The sequence below is a fragment of the Myodes glareolus genome, chromosome 10, assembly GCF_982192425.1.
Source record: "Myodes glareolus chromosome 10, mMyoGla1.1, whole genome shotgun sequence".
NCBI lineage: Eukaryota > Metazoa > Chordata > Mammalia > Rodentia > Cricetidae > Myodes > Myodes glareolus.
Genome location: NC_142035.1, coordinates 1,143,393 through 1,163,064, shown reverse-complemented (window position 1 = coordinate 1,163,064; position 19,672 = coordinate 1,143,393). Strand labels below are relative to the sequence as shown.

The 19,672-nt window shown below is 43.9% G+C and overlaps 1 protein-coding gene across 4 annotated transcripts in view; it reads right to left on the bottom strand.

Annotated features, from left to right (window-relative positions):
• The window catches only part of Dido1 (death inducer-obliterator 1), a 54,292-nt gene that overhangs the window by 28,495 nt on the left and 6,125 nt on the right, over positions 1 to 19,672 (bottom strand). For 2 of the 4 annotated variants that reach the window (XM_048441310.3, XM_048441309.3), the window contains exons 2-5: positions 4,801 to 4,986; positions 3,472 to 3,583; positions 1,838 to 2,666; positions 690 to 1,011 (exon numbers count right to left, since the gene is read on the bottom strand). In XM_048441310.3, the coding sequence (XP_048297267.1) occupies positions 690 to 1,011; positions 1,838 to 2,664 (1,149 nt within the window). In that variant the 5' untranslated portion in view covers positions 2,665 to 2,666; positions 3,472 to 3,583; positions 4,801 to 4,986. Of the gene's footprint in view, positions 1 to 689; positions 1,012 to 1,837; positions 2,667 to 3,471; positions 3,584 to 4,800; positions 4,987 to 15,123; positions 15,280 to 19,672 lie in introns of those variants that run through there. The other 2 variants (XM_048441307.3, XM_087910899.1) reach the window with 2 other exon arrangements.

Sequence of the window (19,672 nt, the reverse complement as noted above, 5' to 3'; positions counted from 1 at the left end):
ACAATTTCACACAGCCATCACTCTTTCGCCTTGTGGCACACAGTGCATGCCAAGGCAGTGACATTCTAGACTCTACACCTGCTGGAGATGGTTCTCCTCAGCAGCAAAGACTGCTAGGCTCAGTTCACAGGAAATGTGCACATCAGGGCCCCATGAGAGAATATGGATCAAGAAGGAAGAATGAGGAAACACTGGGCAGGCAGAGAAACAACCCAATGAGTAAAGGCCTGCAACAACTCAGGTCAAGATTATAAGAGGAGAATATAAGTTACCTTTCTCTCAGTGATTCTGAAGCATTCAAAACACGGAACACCAACAACATGTGAAAAGGCTAATTCCCCCCAACTTTAGTCAACAGCAGCACGGAGAAATGGTTTTTTTTTTTCCTTTAAGGGACCATTCGAGTATGGTGTTGGTGGTACATTATCTGTAATCCTAGTACTAAGTACTATGGAGGCTAAGGCAGAGGGGTCACAAACTGTAGGCCAACCAGAGTGGCACAGATACACGTGAGCTGAGTTAAGACGGAAGCAGTAGCATGATGTCCCTTTGTCTGGCCCAGATCCATATCAGATATAGGATCTGCCCCCTCAGAAGCCTAATCACTGCAAAGGAACGCCTTCCTAGTCTTGTGTTTTCACCAGCGGTGAGTCTGAAATTTGTGCTTGTCATAGCAGACAGATACTTACAGGCTGGAATATCTTGAGTTTTTTCTTGCCGCTGGGGTTTGCCGCCTTTTCAATTCTACCCTTTATCCCCTGGTCTTCACCAGACTTCTGTTCTACTATCCCTATACTTGTACAGTCTGTGCCATCAGCACCTATAGGTCTGCACCCAGTGTCCTGCTCATCAGTGGCACTGGCACTTGTCTCATCCTGCACTTGCAAAATGGTGCAATTTGGGCAGATGTAGTCTTCCCCATTCCTCTCCAGGAGTCGCCCTCGGGCCTCAGAAATACCCACACAGTCACCATGGAACCACTCCTCACATCGATCACAGCAGATCATAAACCTGAAATTGGAAGATTATGTGGTCACTGTCTAACATATTACCAAGTCAAACTTTTAATATTCTATTATAAAAAACATGCAAATGAAAAGTGAGATCAGAACTAAAACATCCATGTGCCCTTCTTGTTGTTACCAGTATTCCAAATCTGATCCATATATTTTTCTATTTACTTATTTATTTTTTGAGACAAGGTTTCTTGTGTCTCAAACTTCCTAGGTAGCCAAGAATGATCTTGAATTTTTGATCTTCCTGTCTCTACTGAAAGCTGAGATAACAGGTATATGCCACCATATCATTTTATGAGGCACTGGAGATCAAACCCAGGGCTTCTACCCATTGCGCTACTCCTTAGCTCTTCATCTTTTGGCTGGACCACTTTAAGAGTGAACTAGAGGCTTCAGAGCATCTCTACGCAGCAGGAGCAACACTTCATCCCCTAACAACCCCACAAGGATGTCCCATCACCACTTGGCAGCCACCTCAAGCAAAGTACCACACTGGATGCAGTCATGTCCTGAGTAACACTCTCCCATAGGATCTTTGGAACAACAGATGGCTCTCAACTATCTATAGTGTCCACATGGCTTGAGAGACCGAGGCAGTGAGCTTTCATCTCATGCTGGACACTCTGACTGTATACAGTGATCATATGTGTCTGCCACAGTGGAAAGGGTGGCTCTAGGTAGTCCACATGGATTCACTCCTTTTGTTTCTTTTTCCACAGGACTCATTCATCCTTTTTCAATAAACCAACTGCCTGGCAAGCCCAGCTTTTAAGCTCTTTGGCATCAAAGCAAATGGGCACAAGCTCCCTCCCGCCACCTACCTGTTGTTGTGAGGCTGGCGGCAGATGCAGTACAGGGCATTGGGGTCGTAAACCTCACACTCAGGCTTTGGTTTGCCCGCATCCCTGGGGCCTTCCTCTTTACTTCCCTGAGTTGCTTTCCCCTCTGACTGATTTTCTCTGTCATCTTTCTCTGACTGGGACACTGGTCCCTGACTAGCCTCAGGCTCCTGCTTACAGAGAGGTGTGTTCTCATCAGCACTGCCCGCTAGGACGCTCCCAGTTTCAGCAGGGTCCTCCTCTTGGCGTTTCTTCCTTAGGCGATTCTGAGCGCCTCTCAGGGGCCTCTCAATGGGTTCATGTTCTCGCTTCCTTCGAAGGCGGTTCTGAAGTTCCTTCAAAGTTAGGCCATCGCTGTCACTGTCAGAGGTGTCTTCTTCCTCATCACCTCCTTTTGCCTTTTCAGAAGAGGCAGGATGTTCTTTTCCTGAGGAGCCCGGAGCAGGGCCACTTCTGATCTCAGAACTACTCTCCACACTCCCCTCTGAGGCTGTTTCCACGTCAGTGACTGTGGAAGACGTGGGTTCACTGGAATCCTCCAGGGAGACCGGCACATTCTTTCTCCCTCGGCGGCGAACTGTGGTTAGGAACTCTTCCACTCTCTCGGTGCGCTTTGGCTGCCGTCCACTGCGGCGCAGGGAGAGGCTATGTTGTGGTGGCTGCTCACTGGGGTCCACCTCGGTGTCTCCTGCACCCTCACGTTTGGCAATCGTGGTTCTTCGAAACCCCCAGGTTTTCCTGAACTCTTTACTGGTGGGTTTGATAGCCTTGGGTGCTTCCTCATTGCTCAGGTGCCCTTTATCATCCATACCTAATGATAAAAGGCAATTACACCGTGACCAGCAGACTACCAAGCCACCACACCATGTAGTCCTGGATGGCAAGCTAAGGCATTTCTAGAGGAGCAGAACTGCTCTGATCACTGTTTCCCATGGTGTGTATGAGACGATGTGAAGTAACTTATAAAGAGAGTCTAAGTTATGCAGCCAATAATGAGAGTGAACGCATACACACTGGCTAGGAAACTAACAAGGGAGGGCAGTCCAAGCAGCATGAAAACACATTCAACCAGTGAGGCCAACAGACATGAGTGGTGCCAGAGGCCAGACTATTCTCAAGGCCCTCTGTAGAGAGTTAGGCTGTTCGTGGCCATCAGTGAGTACAGGGCACATGCTGCATGCCACTTCTGGGCCAAGTCTGACTGGGGCTTTGGCCCTGACTTTTTTATTTTCATGCAGGGCCTAGACTGGGAGGGACGGTGTCTTGAACACTGGAGCCAACTGAGCATGGAGTAACTCCTGTGGACACCAAGTTAAGAACAACAACTGCCCTGATTCCTGACCACAGTTTAGTCCACTGTACCTACTGACATAAGCAACAACCTTTAAGGTATCTTACTGACTGCCCAAGCATCGCCGTGCGTGTATCCCTCCCTATGATCTTGTATTACTATGTGGCAAAGATCAGCTTAAAACTTGTGGCAGCCCTCATACCTTAGCATTCCAAGTGCTGAGATTATATCAGGTACCACCACACACTCAGGTCTTTCATTTTCTTTTTAAAAGATGAAATTTTTATTCTTGTTTAAAATTGATAAAATTGAAAAAGGTATATACCTTGAGAATTCTTTTCCTAGCTGTCCAAACTTCAATAGCATTTAAATGCTAGTGATGAATGATTTTATCACATGCTCCATTTTAGGGAAAGGATTGGTAGTAAACGAAAACCCTAAAAATGCAAACACAGAAAATTTAAAATTATCAGTTCCCTAAATAATGTTTGCCTTCCTAGTAGTTTAGTAGATAATTGTCACAGGCTGTCTAGCACTAATCTTTATCACCCTGTAACCTTGGCCTTCAGATGAAGCTGTTGAGTGAAGAATCACTTCTTTAGTCACCTTAGGTGTCTTTCCCTAAAATGGTAAAAGCTAGAAGTCAACTAAGTCAGGTGCCAACTGAGTCACAGTACAACCCCTCACCTGGACACCATCAAGAGCAGAAACAATGGCATTAAACTGATTTTATTCAGAGGTGGGGCTGGCCTCCTAAGGCGGAGATGTGCTCCCTTCTTTATCCTTTTGGAGACTGGGTCTCACCCTGTAACTGACTGGCCTAGAACTCAGAGATCCACCCACCTCTGCCTTCCCATTGCTAGAATTAAAGACATCACCACCATGCCCACCTACTGTATTCCTTTTAAATACACATAGCTAGGGCTGGAGCGATGCTCAGCAGTTAAGAGCACTGGCCACTCTTCAGGAGCTAAACAACTCCCAGCCCCGACAGAGACTAATAACTTATTCTACACTCAGCCCCTCTGGCCCCTGTGGGTACTGCATACACATGGGGCACAGTCATGCACACAGACAAAATGTCTATACATATAAAAGTTAAAAATTTTTAAATGTAAAAAAAAAAACCCTAAATATACACAGCCGAGTAAATATCAAACTATCCACTGCAATGGCTTGTTCATTCTAGTCAGAAAATCTTAGGGAGAAGTATGGTCTTGTCATTCAGGCAACAGAACATTTTTTACACTAAGCTCCTCTATTTCACCACGGAGCCACACTCCAGACAAGCTGAAGCAACACTGTACCTCTACTCAGAGTGCAGTTTAGGGGCCAGCCTGCCTTCCTAAGTCGTTGTCCTGCCCAGAACCCAAGAGGCAAGACCACTTTTTGTCTACAAAACTGTTTTTTTTTTCATTTAACAGAAACTACACAATTAAGGCTTACAAACTGATAACATAGTCAAAATGAAAACAAAGAAACAGTAAAATTCTTTCTTTAAAAAAAAAACAACTGAGTAAAATTCTCAATAATGGCCATTCATTAAACACAGCTGTGCTGCTGTTAAGGGTATAAAATCTGGTACTTTAGATTATTAAAAATACATATAAATGCTACATTACACTCATTTATTTATACAAATAATGCTACTTACCTGTCCCCAAACTGAAAGCTTGGAAATCTTTGGCTGAAAATCCTACATATAACAATGAACCTGGAAACCAGGTCCAGCAGATAGCCAGGCCTCACCACACCTCTGTCAGTCTCAGTCCATCAGTGAGAAGATTCTGGAGCTTCCAACAACCAAAGGGATAGTGTAGACCGCTTCCCGGGCAAGCTCCTACAGGAGAGGGAAAACATATTACAGATCTTAAGCAACCGTGACAAAACCACGCACCAACAACCATGAAAATGCAAATTCTACCTAACCTATTCTGAGTGAGCTACAAAGATATCTGAAGAACAGGGAAGTAGTGATACTGGTATACTCTGAAAGACGGGGCCATCCAGGCAAGAGTCAAAGGCAAGGTGAGAAGAAGGCTCAGGGTATCAGCCACTTCAGAATTCAAGAACCTATCATGAAGGAGACCCAGCACAGAGAAACCCAACATCGAGAGAAGAAACACAAAAAAGTTATGAGCCTGAATAAAAAAATTATGTAATTGTTTTTCTTTAAAATTTAGTAATGTAGAAGTATAAGTTAATTTAAAATCTAAGCAATTTAGAGGACTAAATTTATATTTGCTAAAAAAAAAAATCAATGTGATGTGGGTATCTTTGTATATTTGAGAGCCAGGCAAGGTGGTACCTATCTATAATCCCAGCACACAGAAGCTGAAGCAAACAGAAGATCATGAGTTTGTTGAGGCCAGTCTGGAATATACAAGGAGACTGTGTATTTCAAAATAAGTAAGTAAACAAATAAATAATCATTTTGATTTTGTCCAGTCTTCCTGGTAAGGTCCTAATGACACTGTTCTCAGGCTCTATCTCAGAAAAGCAAAATACCTTCCACCCTCAGCCCTCTCCTTTCCTCCTTCATATAGTCATAACCTAAAGGCCCTCTCCAGATGTCTTTGTTTCTAGCCAGGTCAAACCATAAGGGCCAGAGCCAGCAATTCTGAGCAGAACCCACCTCTTACCTCCTCTCTCTGCCTGGCTCCAACTGCCTTCCAGCTAACTGTGGTCTCCCTAGTAACTAAAGACAAAGGGCAAACATTCCATGTAGCCTTAAAGTGACAATAACCTTTTGGACCTCATGTTCAATCCATGTAGCTACAAGGGGTGTCATTATAGTTTCTGTCACATGGAAAGCTAGCCACAAAAAGTCAACTTCAAGAGTTCAGAAACTACTGGCTGGACCAGATCACAGGACCTGGGTTGAATCTATAGCACGCCCAAAACTAAACAGACAACAAGCAGAAACTATTTCTTAGGAGGAGTGAAAAGTATAAAAAACAAACAACAAAACACTTATAGGGATTAGAGGGATGGCTGCTAAGATCATTTATTGCTTTTGCAGAGGACCTGGGTTTGGTCCCCAGCATCCATAATTCCAGTTCCAGAGTATTCCCAGAAAATCTAACACCCTCATCTGACCTACACAGACAACAGGCACATGTGTGGTGCCCTGACATACTTGCAGACAAAACATACATATAAAATAACTTAAAAAAACCGAATTTCTTAAAGAGTTAATTTATAAAGCAGAATGCAGCTCACTGGTAGTGTCTGTAAAGCACGGACTGGATCCCCAACACGGGTAAAAAGTACAGGTTAACATGAAAAAAGAAACATGTCTAAGGATTTAGAGTCCTGAATACTAAGAAGTAAACATGCAGTTATTTCTGCTACAAAGAAAGAGATAGAGGTCATCTGTAATAAATTATGGAAATCTATATTTCCAAGATTTTTCATAACTCTGACAATGCAGAAAACTATTGAAAATTCAGTTTGTGAAATAAATGCACATAAATGTATCAAGACAAAAGTATAAACAAAATGAAACATTCATAAGCTATAAGTAAAAATTAGTTACTACATGGCAACAGGCGTGTAAATCTCAGTACTGAGGAGATAGGGAGGATAGGAGAATGGCTAGTTCAGGGCCAACCTCAGTTATATAAGACCATATTATAAAACTAAGTAAGAGCTGGGCTGTAGCACAGTAGTGAACTCTTGCCTAACATGCACAAGGTCCTGAGTCCAAGTCCAGCTTCAATAAAGAATAAGTAAAAAATTGTGTTACATTTCTAACCCAAATTAGTATATAATTCTGCACACTATATAGCACAGTCCATACAAAAAGTAGTCATGAAATTGTAATCACATCACATTAACAATTCTTCCCCAAAGAAAAAAGTGGCCATTTCTGAGTGTGCTAAAGTTACAATTAACTTTCTACATTTCTAAGTGTGTGCATGATCTGTCAGTCTCTTTCTGAACAGGGTCTGATTTTAGGCCAAGATGCCCTGGAGCCTGTGGCAGTCCTACTGACTTTAGTCTCCTCCTGAATGCTAGAAATGAAGGTGTGCAACACTAAACCAGATACTATAAAAGGCATTCTCCCCTCCTTAGTTAAACCCACTGTTTCCTATTAGCCAGAAGTACAGATTACACAGTGAAATTACAGCATTAAAATATTATGTAGGGGGTTGGGGAGATGACTCAGTGGGACTCAAGTTCAAATCCCCAGCACCCACATCTAAAGCTTATATGGCTCCATGCACTACACTGGTAACCACATTAGAAAAGTGCTCAGAAAGGCAGATCCTGAACACTTGATGGCCACCATCAGTCCAGCTAAAATGCCAAGCTTCCAGTTCAGTGAGACTCTATCTAAACAAGTAATGTAGAAAGCAATAGATTAAGATACAGAATGCCAAGCACACAGACATGCACATTCACACGTACACACCATATACATACAACACACACACAACTTAAAGCCAGTAAGGTGTGAAGGCATACACTTATAATCTCAGTACTCAGGGAGCAGACAGGAGGACTGTAGCAAATTCAAGAACATGGGCTATATTAGTGTCCTTAAAAAGAGCTACCATTTCTCAGCAGTGCTGAGAGACAGAGTCTCCAGAGATTCAATGCCAAGTACATGCTGAAGAGAAACAGGTTATATGGCTGACCAGCGTTCTTAGGTGGTAGGTTTCAAAGCTTTTGGTCTCAGTGAAGTACACACTGAAGACTTCAATGATTTTTTTAATGTGGAACACAATATTTAATATCACGCTTTGTTATTTCTAAAACCATACAAGCATTAAGAATGGTAATTCTCTGGCTTAACAACAGATAACAGGATTTCCAAACATGCTTCTATCATATATGATTTTGTGTGAACTCTATGAAGAAAGCCCCTGCCTTACAGAGGTATGTCATTCATTTTACATAGTTGTGGATGTTCTTTGAAACTGCATCAAATCAACAGCAGCAGTTTCAAAAGTCAGCAGTGCTGTGGACTGTAACCCAATCAAGGTCTCTTTCTTGCATTAATCCACTGTCTTGTCTGACATTATGTGAATCTTTTACCCAAACTGCATCTTCTGACCCATTAGAAAATACTAGAACACAGAAGATCAGGCAGAGTTAAAGAAAAGTATCTGTAATGGCTTAGATTGCCTCAGCAATGTTTAATTACTGGAAATCTATCAAGTTCACACTGACAGATATAAGTTTCCATTTCTCTTAGAAGTGCAAATTTTATGTTTAACAAGAAATCCTCAGTTGCTTTTCTTGAGACTTACATAATTTGTATGGGAGAACATGCCTGCCAAACACTGAGCCTGACAGCTGCAGTGCCTTATCATCCAAGGAGATATTCTACAAGAATTACAGGTATCAACTCCTCACAGGAAAGTGATATAGTATGCACCTGAGGACTAAGCCTAATATAAGTAGCATGTACATGTACATTTTGTTCGAGGATATTAAAAATTTTTAAATTACACTTATTTTCTCTGTATGTACATACACATGTCAGAGGGCAACTGGCAGTTGTCATTATCTCCTTTCACCATACAGGTCTGAAGATCAAACTCAGCCTATTAGGCTTGGCAGCAAACACTCTTACCCACTGAGCGAGCCATCTTCCTCGGCTTCAAAGATATTCTAAAGGGAAATGTGTATTCTACAAACCCAGTCCACAGGGGGAGCACAGAGTCCTTTATGCATGAGTGCACAAATCAGCTGTCAGGAAAACTCAGCATGTGGCTCTATTATTTCAGAAAGTTTTGACCACGCAAGTCCAAGGCAGGTTTCAGGCATCCCACAGAAGCCCATGGAGCATAAAAAGAACTTTAGCTCTGTGCCATTTCTATTAATTAAGATAATGCTGGACAGTTCAAGAGTCAGTAGCAGCATCTACAATGCACCACCTTCCATCTTATGTGCCCCACAACAACCTCCAAAATCCCTTCCCATTTCCTGACTCAGCAAAACATCATTACCATTGCAAAGGAGAAATTAAGCAAGACCCACTCTCCCAAAATGTTAAATGTCACTTTTAAAAACTTTATAGTGTGGTACATGGCTTTTTAACCATTCTAATCTGAAGATTCGATTATCACTATTCTAACAGTTGTGAACTTAAAGATGTCTACAGTCACAGACACAAAACCAAATTCTTAGCTCTCAGTAGGAACTATTTTAAAATGTGACAGACGGTCACATGAAGCTCCTAAACGCACGCCACAGCAATCCCAGAGAACCAGTCATGACACTTAATACACATGTGTACATGTACTCTGCCTTACTGAATCACAAAATATGTTTGCAAACTTCAGTTTTTCTTGAAATGCTAATCAAAACTATTTTATTTTAGAAGGCTCTCATGTAGTCTAGACTGATCTCCAATTTCCTATGCAGCTAAGGATGACCCCGACTCTACCTCCTGAATATTGTTAGGATGCTGAGAATACCGTGCTTCCCCTGACTTAGGCAGTGCTGGGGGATGAGCCTGGGGCTGAGCACTGTACAGAACACCAGCAAGAGTTAAGTTTTGAAGCAATTTTAACTTGTTAGGAATTAGATGATATGGCTCTAACTAAGAATTTGTTAATGCTAACAGGTTAGGGCAGTTTATCATTACTGATATTTTCCATTTTAAAAGAACTTCTATCTGGGCAATCTCTGTGAAGTAAATGGGACTTAGAAGGTGCTAACCCAGTTTATGAAAAAAAAAAATCAAAGATTATCCAAGAAAAGGCTCTTTTTAAACTCAGTTTTAATCCCATAAAGTAAATTAATAGTTAGAATCTGCCTAGAAAATTCAGCTTGCTCAGAAACGGGAAAACTTCCTCTCCTCATGGCCTCAGCGGGAGGAGCTTGCTGTCCATATGAGTCTTACCCAGCAGGCTGAAAGGCCTGGTTCTTGTTATTGAGCTCCAAGGTCTGCAAGCTGCAAAAATTTTCTATCACACATGTTGATGCTGGGGACTATGAAGGAAAATTAAGAAGCCCAGGTTTTATTTCTCTCAACAATACAAATGCTATTTACCAAATTACATGTTATTAAATTATTCTGGTTAGGTGAAAGAAAATTATGAGGAAATCATTAGAAAAAGCTGGGAATTGGTGGTACATACCTTTAATCCCAGCACTTGGGAGGCAGAGGCAGATGAATCTCTTGAGTTCGAGGCCAACCTGGTCTACAGAGTTGACTAGGACAGTCAAGGCTACACACAAAAACCATGTCTCAAAACAACAAACAAACAAAAAACCCAAAATATCCTTTATAGTTATTACTGCTTTATAAAAACGGAGACAAACAGCAACACTTGTCAAGAGAAAATCAACTTTGAGAATTGTTGAAACTAGGCCTCCAGTGTATCCTAGATTCACTCCTTCCAATATCTAGTTTTTAAAAAATTATACACACACACACACACACGCTTTTAAGTTTGGTGGCAATTCAGGGAGTAAATTTCAACTCTTCTAGTGGTGACTAGGAACAAGAAACTCTGTGACAGTTCTGCCTTGTTTGGAGCAGGACGCCAAGTCTCTTCAAACAACTACACAAAGGGTGGGCTCCCCTCCTGCCCCTTTCCATTCCCAGAGACAGTGGGGCTCTTTATAGTAACTGTTGCTCTTATGGTCACCACCATGTGTCATTTCTTGTGCCCATCAGGAAACCTAGCAGCATCCACACTGCGCTCCGAGGCTGACTACCTAACAATGTGTTCACACACGCACGCACGTAAGGTAACTGTTGCTCTTATGGTCACCACCATGTGTCATTTCTTGTGCCCATCAGGAAACCTAGCAGCATCCACACTGCACTCCGAGGCTGACTACCCAACAATGTGTTCACACACGCACGCACGTAACTTGGAGGCCCTCTTTTAGTGTTTCCAAGATAATCCTACAACCTGGAGCTAGTACTATTTATTCCCTTCCACAGCCTCAGATGAAGGCTAGTTTCACCATCTTATGTACCACTGCCTACAATGAAAGCATATTACATACTATGGGAAATGCAAAGGGCTCGTCAAACACAACCCAGGTTCCTCTCCCACGCTGACACCTTCAGCTGAATGTGGCATTGTCCTAAGTGTCATGGCAATGGCAGTTCCTAACTCACATCTCTTGGAGAAGCATGAACTGGATGAAAGCACAAGAAAATAATTTGTTCCATACCTTCCCCCAAAGGGAAGAAACTAGTTGAGACAATAAAAATAGTTCAAACTGTCTAACAGTATAAAGGTGATCTGTTTTTCTAGGTGTTTAGAGTCAACTATTCTTTGAACTCATTTCAATAACAAGAGCACCCTTTTTGAGAGTTTCTCTGTGTAGCCCTGGCTGTCTGTCCTAGAACTTGCTCTATAGTCCAGGCTGACCTAGAAGTTACAGAGATCTGCCTGCCTTTGTCTCCGGAATGCTGCGCCGCCTCATCTGGCAATAAGGAGGCATAGGCAGGCTAGCCTGGTCTACATAGTGATTAACAGAACAGCCAGAGCCACATAGTGAGACTCTATTGCAAAACTGAAACAAAACAAAAAACCAAAATGAACACTTTTAATTATTATGAATAGTACTGGTCACAATGGCTAGCTGGACCCCGGATCAAAGCTATCTGCACAGCAGTAAGGTATCATATGCCCTTTCTATTGTCACTGAGAAACCAGTCACTGTGAGATAAACAGATTTATAAAAAGCATAACCTGTACTTTTCTCATGAAGTGGTCTTAGACTTAGAAATCAGTTCCACAATATATTTATTAACATAAAGGTAGGTGAGTTTAACTAAGTGTTTTAAAATGACTAAAATGTTTATTTTAAATGTATCAGTTGTAAAATCAAACAATCAAGATTAACAAAGCCTAAATCAAAAGCTCTTTAGTGTCACCAGGAATTTCTGAGTGTAAAGACCCTGGAGTCTGGGCTGAGCACAGAGCTCCCACACTTGCTGCTACCCGTATAAAGCACCCTTTCTATCTAGCCAGGATTCACAAGGGCAGTAACTACATCCAATCTGATTCTATCTCTTTCCCTCCTCACTGAGGTTCAGTTATTATGCTGAGGAGGCTGTAAGGCTTGGGAAACTCAAGTCAGGCACTGGACTCCGGCTGGAATCTTCCTTCTCTGAGACTAGCTGGGAACAATGCATGGGTTTTTCTTCCCTTTGGTTTTATGGGGTTGGGGGGTAGGATATTGAAGTACGGCACTGATAAAGCAGAGTTTCCTGTATTATCTTGTGCAGATCCATGCACAGCTGAACTCCATTCAAGCCAGTTAAGAGCAACAGCCAGCACTTAACATTAGCACAAGTAAAAACAGGTAAAAAGCAGGCTATCTCAATTCAAAGATGCATGACTTTCTTTAGTTACAATCTAACAAATCCTGATGGTTCCTCCCTATCAGGCTTCTCAGGGGATAGCTCTCTAGATATAGGCTCCCAATTCCTGCTCCAATTCCAATAACCAGTACTTTTTATCCTCAACAGAGAAATTATTCCCTTGTAAGACATTTGGGGGTTAGGGTTAGCTAAGTGGGGGTGGGGTAGAGTCTCAGGAAGAACCAAGTGTGAAAAGGAACTTGGCTGCAAATTGTGGACTTTGCACTGGGCTGTTACCACCTCCTTCCTGAAGTGAGGTCAAAACAGACCTCAAGTTTCCTAAAATCCTTTCTGAAGTCCTACCAGGTCAGCACCCCACTTGGCAAATGTGCAAGAGATGGATAATGTCACCTACCAAAATGACAAGTGTCCACATTTCCTGAAGGATTTAGGGACGAATTTAACCAAGAGCACCAAAGCAGGTATTATCATGCCTGTGTTCATGCTGGAGAAGCCTGCTTCCATCTAATTTAGTCAACTAATGTAAGAGTACACACAGTCATGTTGTCACAAGAGGTAACTAATTTGAAATTTCAAGACATGGAAAGTGCCACTGAGAGGGCCACAGCACTGGGGAAGAGCACCAGCAAACAGCCGCACTTCTGAACACACGAACAGCTTTAACATGGGCTACTCGCAGTGTTTCCACTTTTTCTGTACTGCTTTACGATTTTTCTGTATAAATAGTATCCTTAAAATTTTTATGAGGCTGGAGAGATGGTTGATTACTGAATGCTGTTCCAGAGAACCAGCGTTTGATAACCAGCACCCACATAACAACTTATAACCACCTGTAACTCCAGTTCCAGGGGATCAAGTTACCAGCCACCTTCATTTTGGAAAAAACTGATTTACCCTTTCATGGTGTATTACGTACCACTTCAGTTTCTATTAGCACATAAAAAAACATACCCCTAGCACTCACACATCTGACACACAAAAAGAAGTATCTGACCTACAAATAGTGCAAAAGATAATCAACCCCTAGTGATAAATTGTATAGAGACAAGCACAGAATCATTCTTTTAAAAATGTGTCTGCTACCTCTGTGCAGATGCCCAAAGAGGCCAGAAGAGGGCATAGGATTTCCTGGAACTGAAGTTACAAGTAGTTGTGAGCCCTCCAGATGACAGATGCTTGGGAACTCAGCTCTGATCCTCTAGAAGAGAAACAGGAGCTCCTAACAGCTGACCCATCTCTCCAGCCTCAACTGCCTATTCACCTTCCCTATCAACTTCTCAAAATGACTGCTCAGAGAATAAACTAAAGTCTGGTCAACATGGTCTGTCTCACAGGTGAGCTTGCACACTGAGGGAAAAAAAAAAGCACAATTTAGACTTTGGGCTTTGACCGCCTCTTTCCTAAGAGCACTGTATCACCGTCTGTTAATCATATAACCTTCGTAACTGAACCAACACACATCATTTGATACAATCATAGAAACTAATGGGCTTCTATCTACATAGTACCCAGTCATCTAATTAAGATTCAAAAGAGACTGTTTCGGGACAATTTCTTAATTGGGACTTGAGCATGAGAAACTGATCCTAAGACATGGGACACCGTGCAGGGATCTAAGAGCAACGTGAAACAGGCTGGTATACATATGGACATCTGACATCGTCGTACAGGTGTATCACATGGTAAAACAAGTCCTGCTGACAGATGTGTAAAGCCTGGCACAGCACCCATACACTGAGACATCATTCATTGAGCTGCTCACCATTGACTGGGGAATTAAGACTCTAGCCTATTAAGGCAGTACCTACCAGAGGTCCAGAGAGCTTTAATGGCAATAGAAAACTCCAGCGAGACATGCCACCTCACCTCAAGACCGACCTGGGCCTCCCTCAGCCCCTAGCACATAGTCCCAGCAGCCATTGTGATGCTACACATGCCCGGAGTGCCAGGAGGAAAGCGCTGGTCATGGGTGCTGGCAGGGGCAATCAACTGCACAACCTTTTTGTGCGCTGTTTCTCTTCTGTACACAACTGAGTTTACCTGACAGAATCTCCAGTTAATCAAGTATAACAAGAAACCTTTTTGTGGAAAATTAAACATACAGTCCCAATCAAAACCAAGGTCTTTTAATCAGTCACTTAAGATCCATCTAAATTAACACGCACCTGGCCACCAGTATCGGTAATAGGTAATTTGAGGGGGAGGGCAACGCCCAGGCGCTAAGTCACACACGAGACCCGGACTGAATCTTCCTCAAAGCACCCCTCCCCCGCCACGAGTTACCGAGCCGCACACCCGCGAACGCGCGCCCAGGCCCAGTTATCGTCCCACAGTGCTCTACCACAGTGCCGAGGGCCTGCGGCCGCGGGCGTGCGGGCCCGCAACTCCGACTCGCACTCATGGGCTCCACAGCCTCCGAGGCCCGGACCAGCCTGAACCACACAATTCAACCAGACGCAGACCGCCCGCCCGGCCTCGCGCGCTCCTCCGCGACTCCTCTGTCAGGGGCCGGAAAGGGCCCCGCGGGCCGCGACGCCATTTTCTCGGCGCGATAACGCCGCTCGCAGGAATTGGGCTGCGGGGCAAGGCGCCGCTCCGACTAGTCCCGGTTCCAAGTGCCGTCCGGGTCCACACGGCTCCCGCCCTCCTTCTTTGCACAGAGCCACTTACCGCGGCCGCCGGGATCCCGCAGCCATTTTCAGAGCAGCCACGGAACTAGAGCGGAGGAGGCCAGCGAGACTGCCGGCCTAGAGCGGCAAGCCGCACAGCAAGCGGAAGAAATCAAGCGGCCACCGAGATGCCGCGAGGATAGAGCGCCTATGCCGTCCTGACCGCACGCATGCGCCACCGCTGCTACCCAGGTTCCCGGGAGTGCCTGCCTGGTCCTGTGTCTTAGACACGCTAGACAGATTCCCGCGTCTCGAACCAAGGGGGCTAAACTGGGATCCAATGCCACCGAGAGATTCCTCGGGCTATCCTGAGGCAGTACTCTTTAAAAGCTCTCTGCGCCAGCGGGGATGGGTGCTTGGGGTGAACCTGCGTCCTATTCCGTTGGGGCGGAGCCAGGAAGAAAAGACCCCAAAGTCCTTCCGCAGGGGGCAAGGCTCACTTGACCTCTGACGGGGTGTGTGCGGGGTAGGGAGGGGCGTCCGCCAAGAAGGAATTCCCCAGGACTTGACCCGCTTCACCCCCGTACTAGAAACACCCCTGCCCCGTGACCGTTCCTTCCTGGAGCCAGTTCTCAATGCCTGGGTGTACGTGAATATGAGGGTCGGACCCCCAGCCCGACATTACGTATTTTCCCCTAGTGCTAACTAGAGTGACATTCCTTCACTGTCCCCCAAATACTTCAGGAAAGCGGAGGCAGGTCGTTATTCCCTACCATGAACACTAACTAGCCGCTTGTCTTGAGAGCAGTGAACAACAGGGTAGAGCGTTCACCTTTGCTCCATACAGTCAGTTTCTAATTTACTTAGGTACACAGGCACGTCGCTTGGAAGTCAGTGTTCTGGCCTCTCGAAGAACCAAGATGTGCCCTTGTCTAGTAAAGCCTCACCCATACTGTGCCAGGGCTTAAGTAGGTTTGTTTTCTCTCTAACAGTCGCAAGGTTACATGCTAACTCCTAGGAATTCAGTGAAGTAGGAAGCTGCTTCTGCTTCCCTTGGTGAGATTCTTCAAGACCACTTTTCTGACTCTTGTCAAAGAGTCTACTCTGATTTCTCAACTCTGCCCTTGAGTTGAGGGAGGTTTCTACCCTCAGACACAGAACCAGACAGGGTTGAATCCAGTGTGAGCGTGTGCAAGCGCAGAACGGGGGCACAGTGAAGGCCCAGATATTACAGAACAGGACGGAAGCAGGAACTCAGCCTCAGTGGACCACCCTGAAGTGTGCTGGGAAGCTGTGCCTGAGTGGCCATCTACGGAACAACTATCAGCTCACTGTTTCTGTCATTTCCAATAGGTACCACCCTCCTTGGTGAAAAACATCTGTAGTTTGGATGTTTTTAAGTTGGATTCTACTAACCAAATAATCATTTCTATTCTTTAAAAGTAAAAACCAGAAGACAGAAGAACAGTCACCAGTTAAGATCTTGTTCCCAATCACGAGCACCCACATAACAAGCTGGCATTCTGGCAAATGTCTGTAACCCTGGTTCCAAGATGGGAGGATCCTACCGCTTTCTGGCTTCTAGCCTAAGAGGACACTGGACACCACCCACCATGCTTATGTGCATACACAGACGAATTTCAGAAAAAAAGGAAAGAGGAAAGGAAAGGAAAGGAAAGGAAAGGAAAGGAAAGGAAAGGAAAGGAAAGGAAAGGAATAGCAGGCCTGGCAAGATAGCTCAACAATAAAGGTGCTTGTCACCAAGACCCAAGTTTGATCCCCAGGATCCATGTGGCAAAAAGAGAGATCCCACTCCAAGTTGTCCTCTGATAACATCCACAACAGACACAATGGCAACACATATAATAGAGTGCAATACAAAAAGTTAAATCCTATGGATTGTGCCACTTACAATTCTGCTCTGAAACCCCCAACCCAAAATTTCAAGACCCTGGAGATTTTCAGCAAACATTGGAAACTTAGTAGATAGGACCACTTTCCAACTCAGCCCATGCCTGGGACGGAGGAGGCAGAAAGATGGCAGTTTCAGACCAGCCCAGACTACTCACCACAATAAGATCTTATCTCAAAACAATATGAGATCCAGACTTAAGTGGTCTAGGCCCAAAGTACTGCTGGCCTTCCAGGTAGGCAACAATAAACCATCACAGGGGTGTGTGGACCCTGAGACAAATCAGGGTTTGAAAGGAGGGAAAGGCAGGCTGGCTTGACCTGCTTCCTCTTGTCCCCTGTGCCCTGACCTACCCCCAGACAGGGTTTGTTTACACTCCCTTTGGAGAATCCCTGCCTACACTGCTGACAGGTCATGCACAAGGGTGGTGCTGTGCACCTGCACTTGGCCAGCTACACCTGTGGCACACTCTCACCCACAGAAACCTAACAAGTGTACGGACTGATTACGACACAACTCCTATTCTACAGACAGAATGCAGATTCCCAGAAGAGAAACCTGGCATAGCCCTCCCTCCTCAGGATGCCAACATTCATAGACCCTCAAGTCCTTTATGTCAATTATTTCCTTGGAACCTGCACACACAAGTCTCTGGATGACTTACACCAGATATGATGTAAATACTACATAAATGGTATGCTGTATTGTCTAGGGACTAAGGACAAGAAACAAGACGGTACTTGTTCAGTGCAGCTGCACCCCACCCCCAGCGCCACAATCTGTCTATGTAGCCAACCATCCTAAAACTTAAGATCCTTCTGCTTCAGCCTCCAAACTGTTAACATCACAAGCTTGTGCCACCAAGGCTGGCTCCAGAGCATTACTGATCCTAAGCCAGCTGGGTCTACATGTGCAGAACATGCAGATACACTGGTCACTGAGGGGAGGGGGAGGGCATGCAAAGATGACGTGTTTTCTTATTTCTAAGAAAAGCTTAAATCACTGAGTGTTTCTTTTTTTATTTTGCTTTTTGAGCAACTGATAAACCCTATATAAAAACAACTGGAGTGATGGCTCAGTGGTTATAAGAGCACTTGTTGCTCTTACAGAGGACTTAAGTTCTCAGATCCAAAAGAGGCAAACAACTGCCCTTAACTCCAGTTCCAGGGATCCACTACTCTCCTCTGGTCTCCTCAGGCACCAGGCCCCCACTGTATGTGCACATACATACAAGCAGAACACTCATACACACACACAAAACAAAAACAAAAATGAAAACCAACAGCTTCTAGTTCATTTTATTATGTGCAGTACTAGGGATTGAACCCAGAGCCAAACTAGAGAGATGCCAGGCATGAGTGATCTGGTAGCCCCAAAAGTTAATTTTAGATACATTTATTTACACAGCACCCAACAACCCATTAACAAATCACCAGCTGCTTTGCACAAAGCAGAGCAAAGTAAAGCAGAAGCCTTTGGTTCCTCTTTAAGACAATAGTAGATTCAGATTTGCAGCAGATCTTTATCTGGTAAGGCTACATCCATACACAACTGAGAACCAGCATCACCAGCCACCACAGTAAAAAAAGCATAAGGTAATGGCAGAACAGAAAAGAGCCAAGAAAACAATTCACAGACTTTGTAGCCATGTGTGGTAACATTTGTATTGCCAGCACAAGAAGAGACTGAAGCAGCAAGGAGTGCCTTTTAGTCTAGCTTTGGCTACATACTGAAACACTGTCTTTAAAAACAAAACAAAAAACCCAACAAGCAGTGGTAGTGCACACCTTTAATCACAGCATTGGTGAGGCAGGAAGCAAGTGGAACTAAGTTTTAAACCAGCCTGTTCTAAAGAGTGAATTCCAGGGCAGACAGGGTAAGAGAAATCCTGTCTTTAAAAAATAAATAAATATAAAAAAACAACCAAACAAACAACAATAACAACAACAACAAAAACCAAAAACCAGCCAGGGAAACACTGTGAGACCCTATCTCAAAAACAAACACACATCAAAGCTTGTGTGTGTGTGTGTGTTACAAACTAATATGTCCAAAGGAGAACAGAATCTATGCAAAAATACCTACAGAAGGTGAAAGGTTGGGCAGGGCTGGAGAGACAGCTCAGCAGTTAAAAGTACTGGCTGCTCTTCCAGAGGTCTTAAGTTGAATTACCAGTACCTACATGGTGGTTCACAACCATTTATAATGGGATCTGATACTTTCTTGATATAAAGTCCACAGAGTACTCACATATATTAAATAAATAAATAAATCTTTTTTTTTGAAGGGTGAGAGGTCAATCATAGTCTCTTTTGGAGATTTATTTTATGTATATAAGTGTTCTGCTTGCATATATGTATGCGCACCATATGTGTGCCTAGGGCCCCCAAATAAGTCAGAAGCGCGAGTCAGTTCCCCTGGAACTGGAAGGAAAAGTTCCTTCCTTCTAACAGAAGAAAAAAAAAATGCATGAAGAGTAAATGTGAAGCTGTTTTGCAGATCTTTTCTATAAAAGCCAAAGACTCCAGAATACCAGGGTTTATATGTTTTTGTTGAGAGTAAAAGTATCCACAGAAACAATGTAGTTCTGACCATGCCTGGTGGCATACATATTTAATCCCAGAATTTGAAAAGCAGAGAGAGGCAGGATAGTCTCTGAGTTCAAGATTAGTCTGTCTACAATTACACCCTGTCTCAA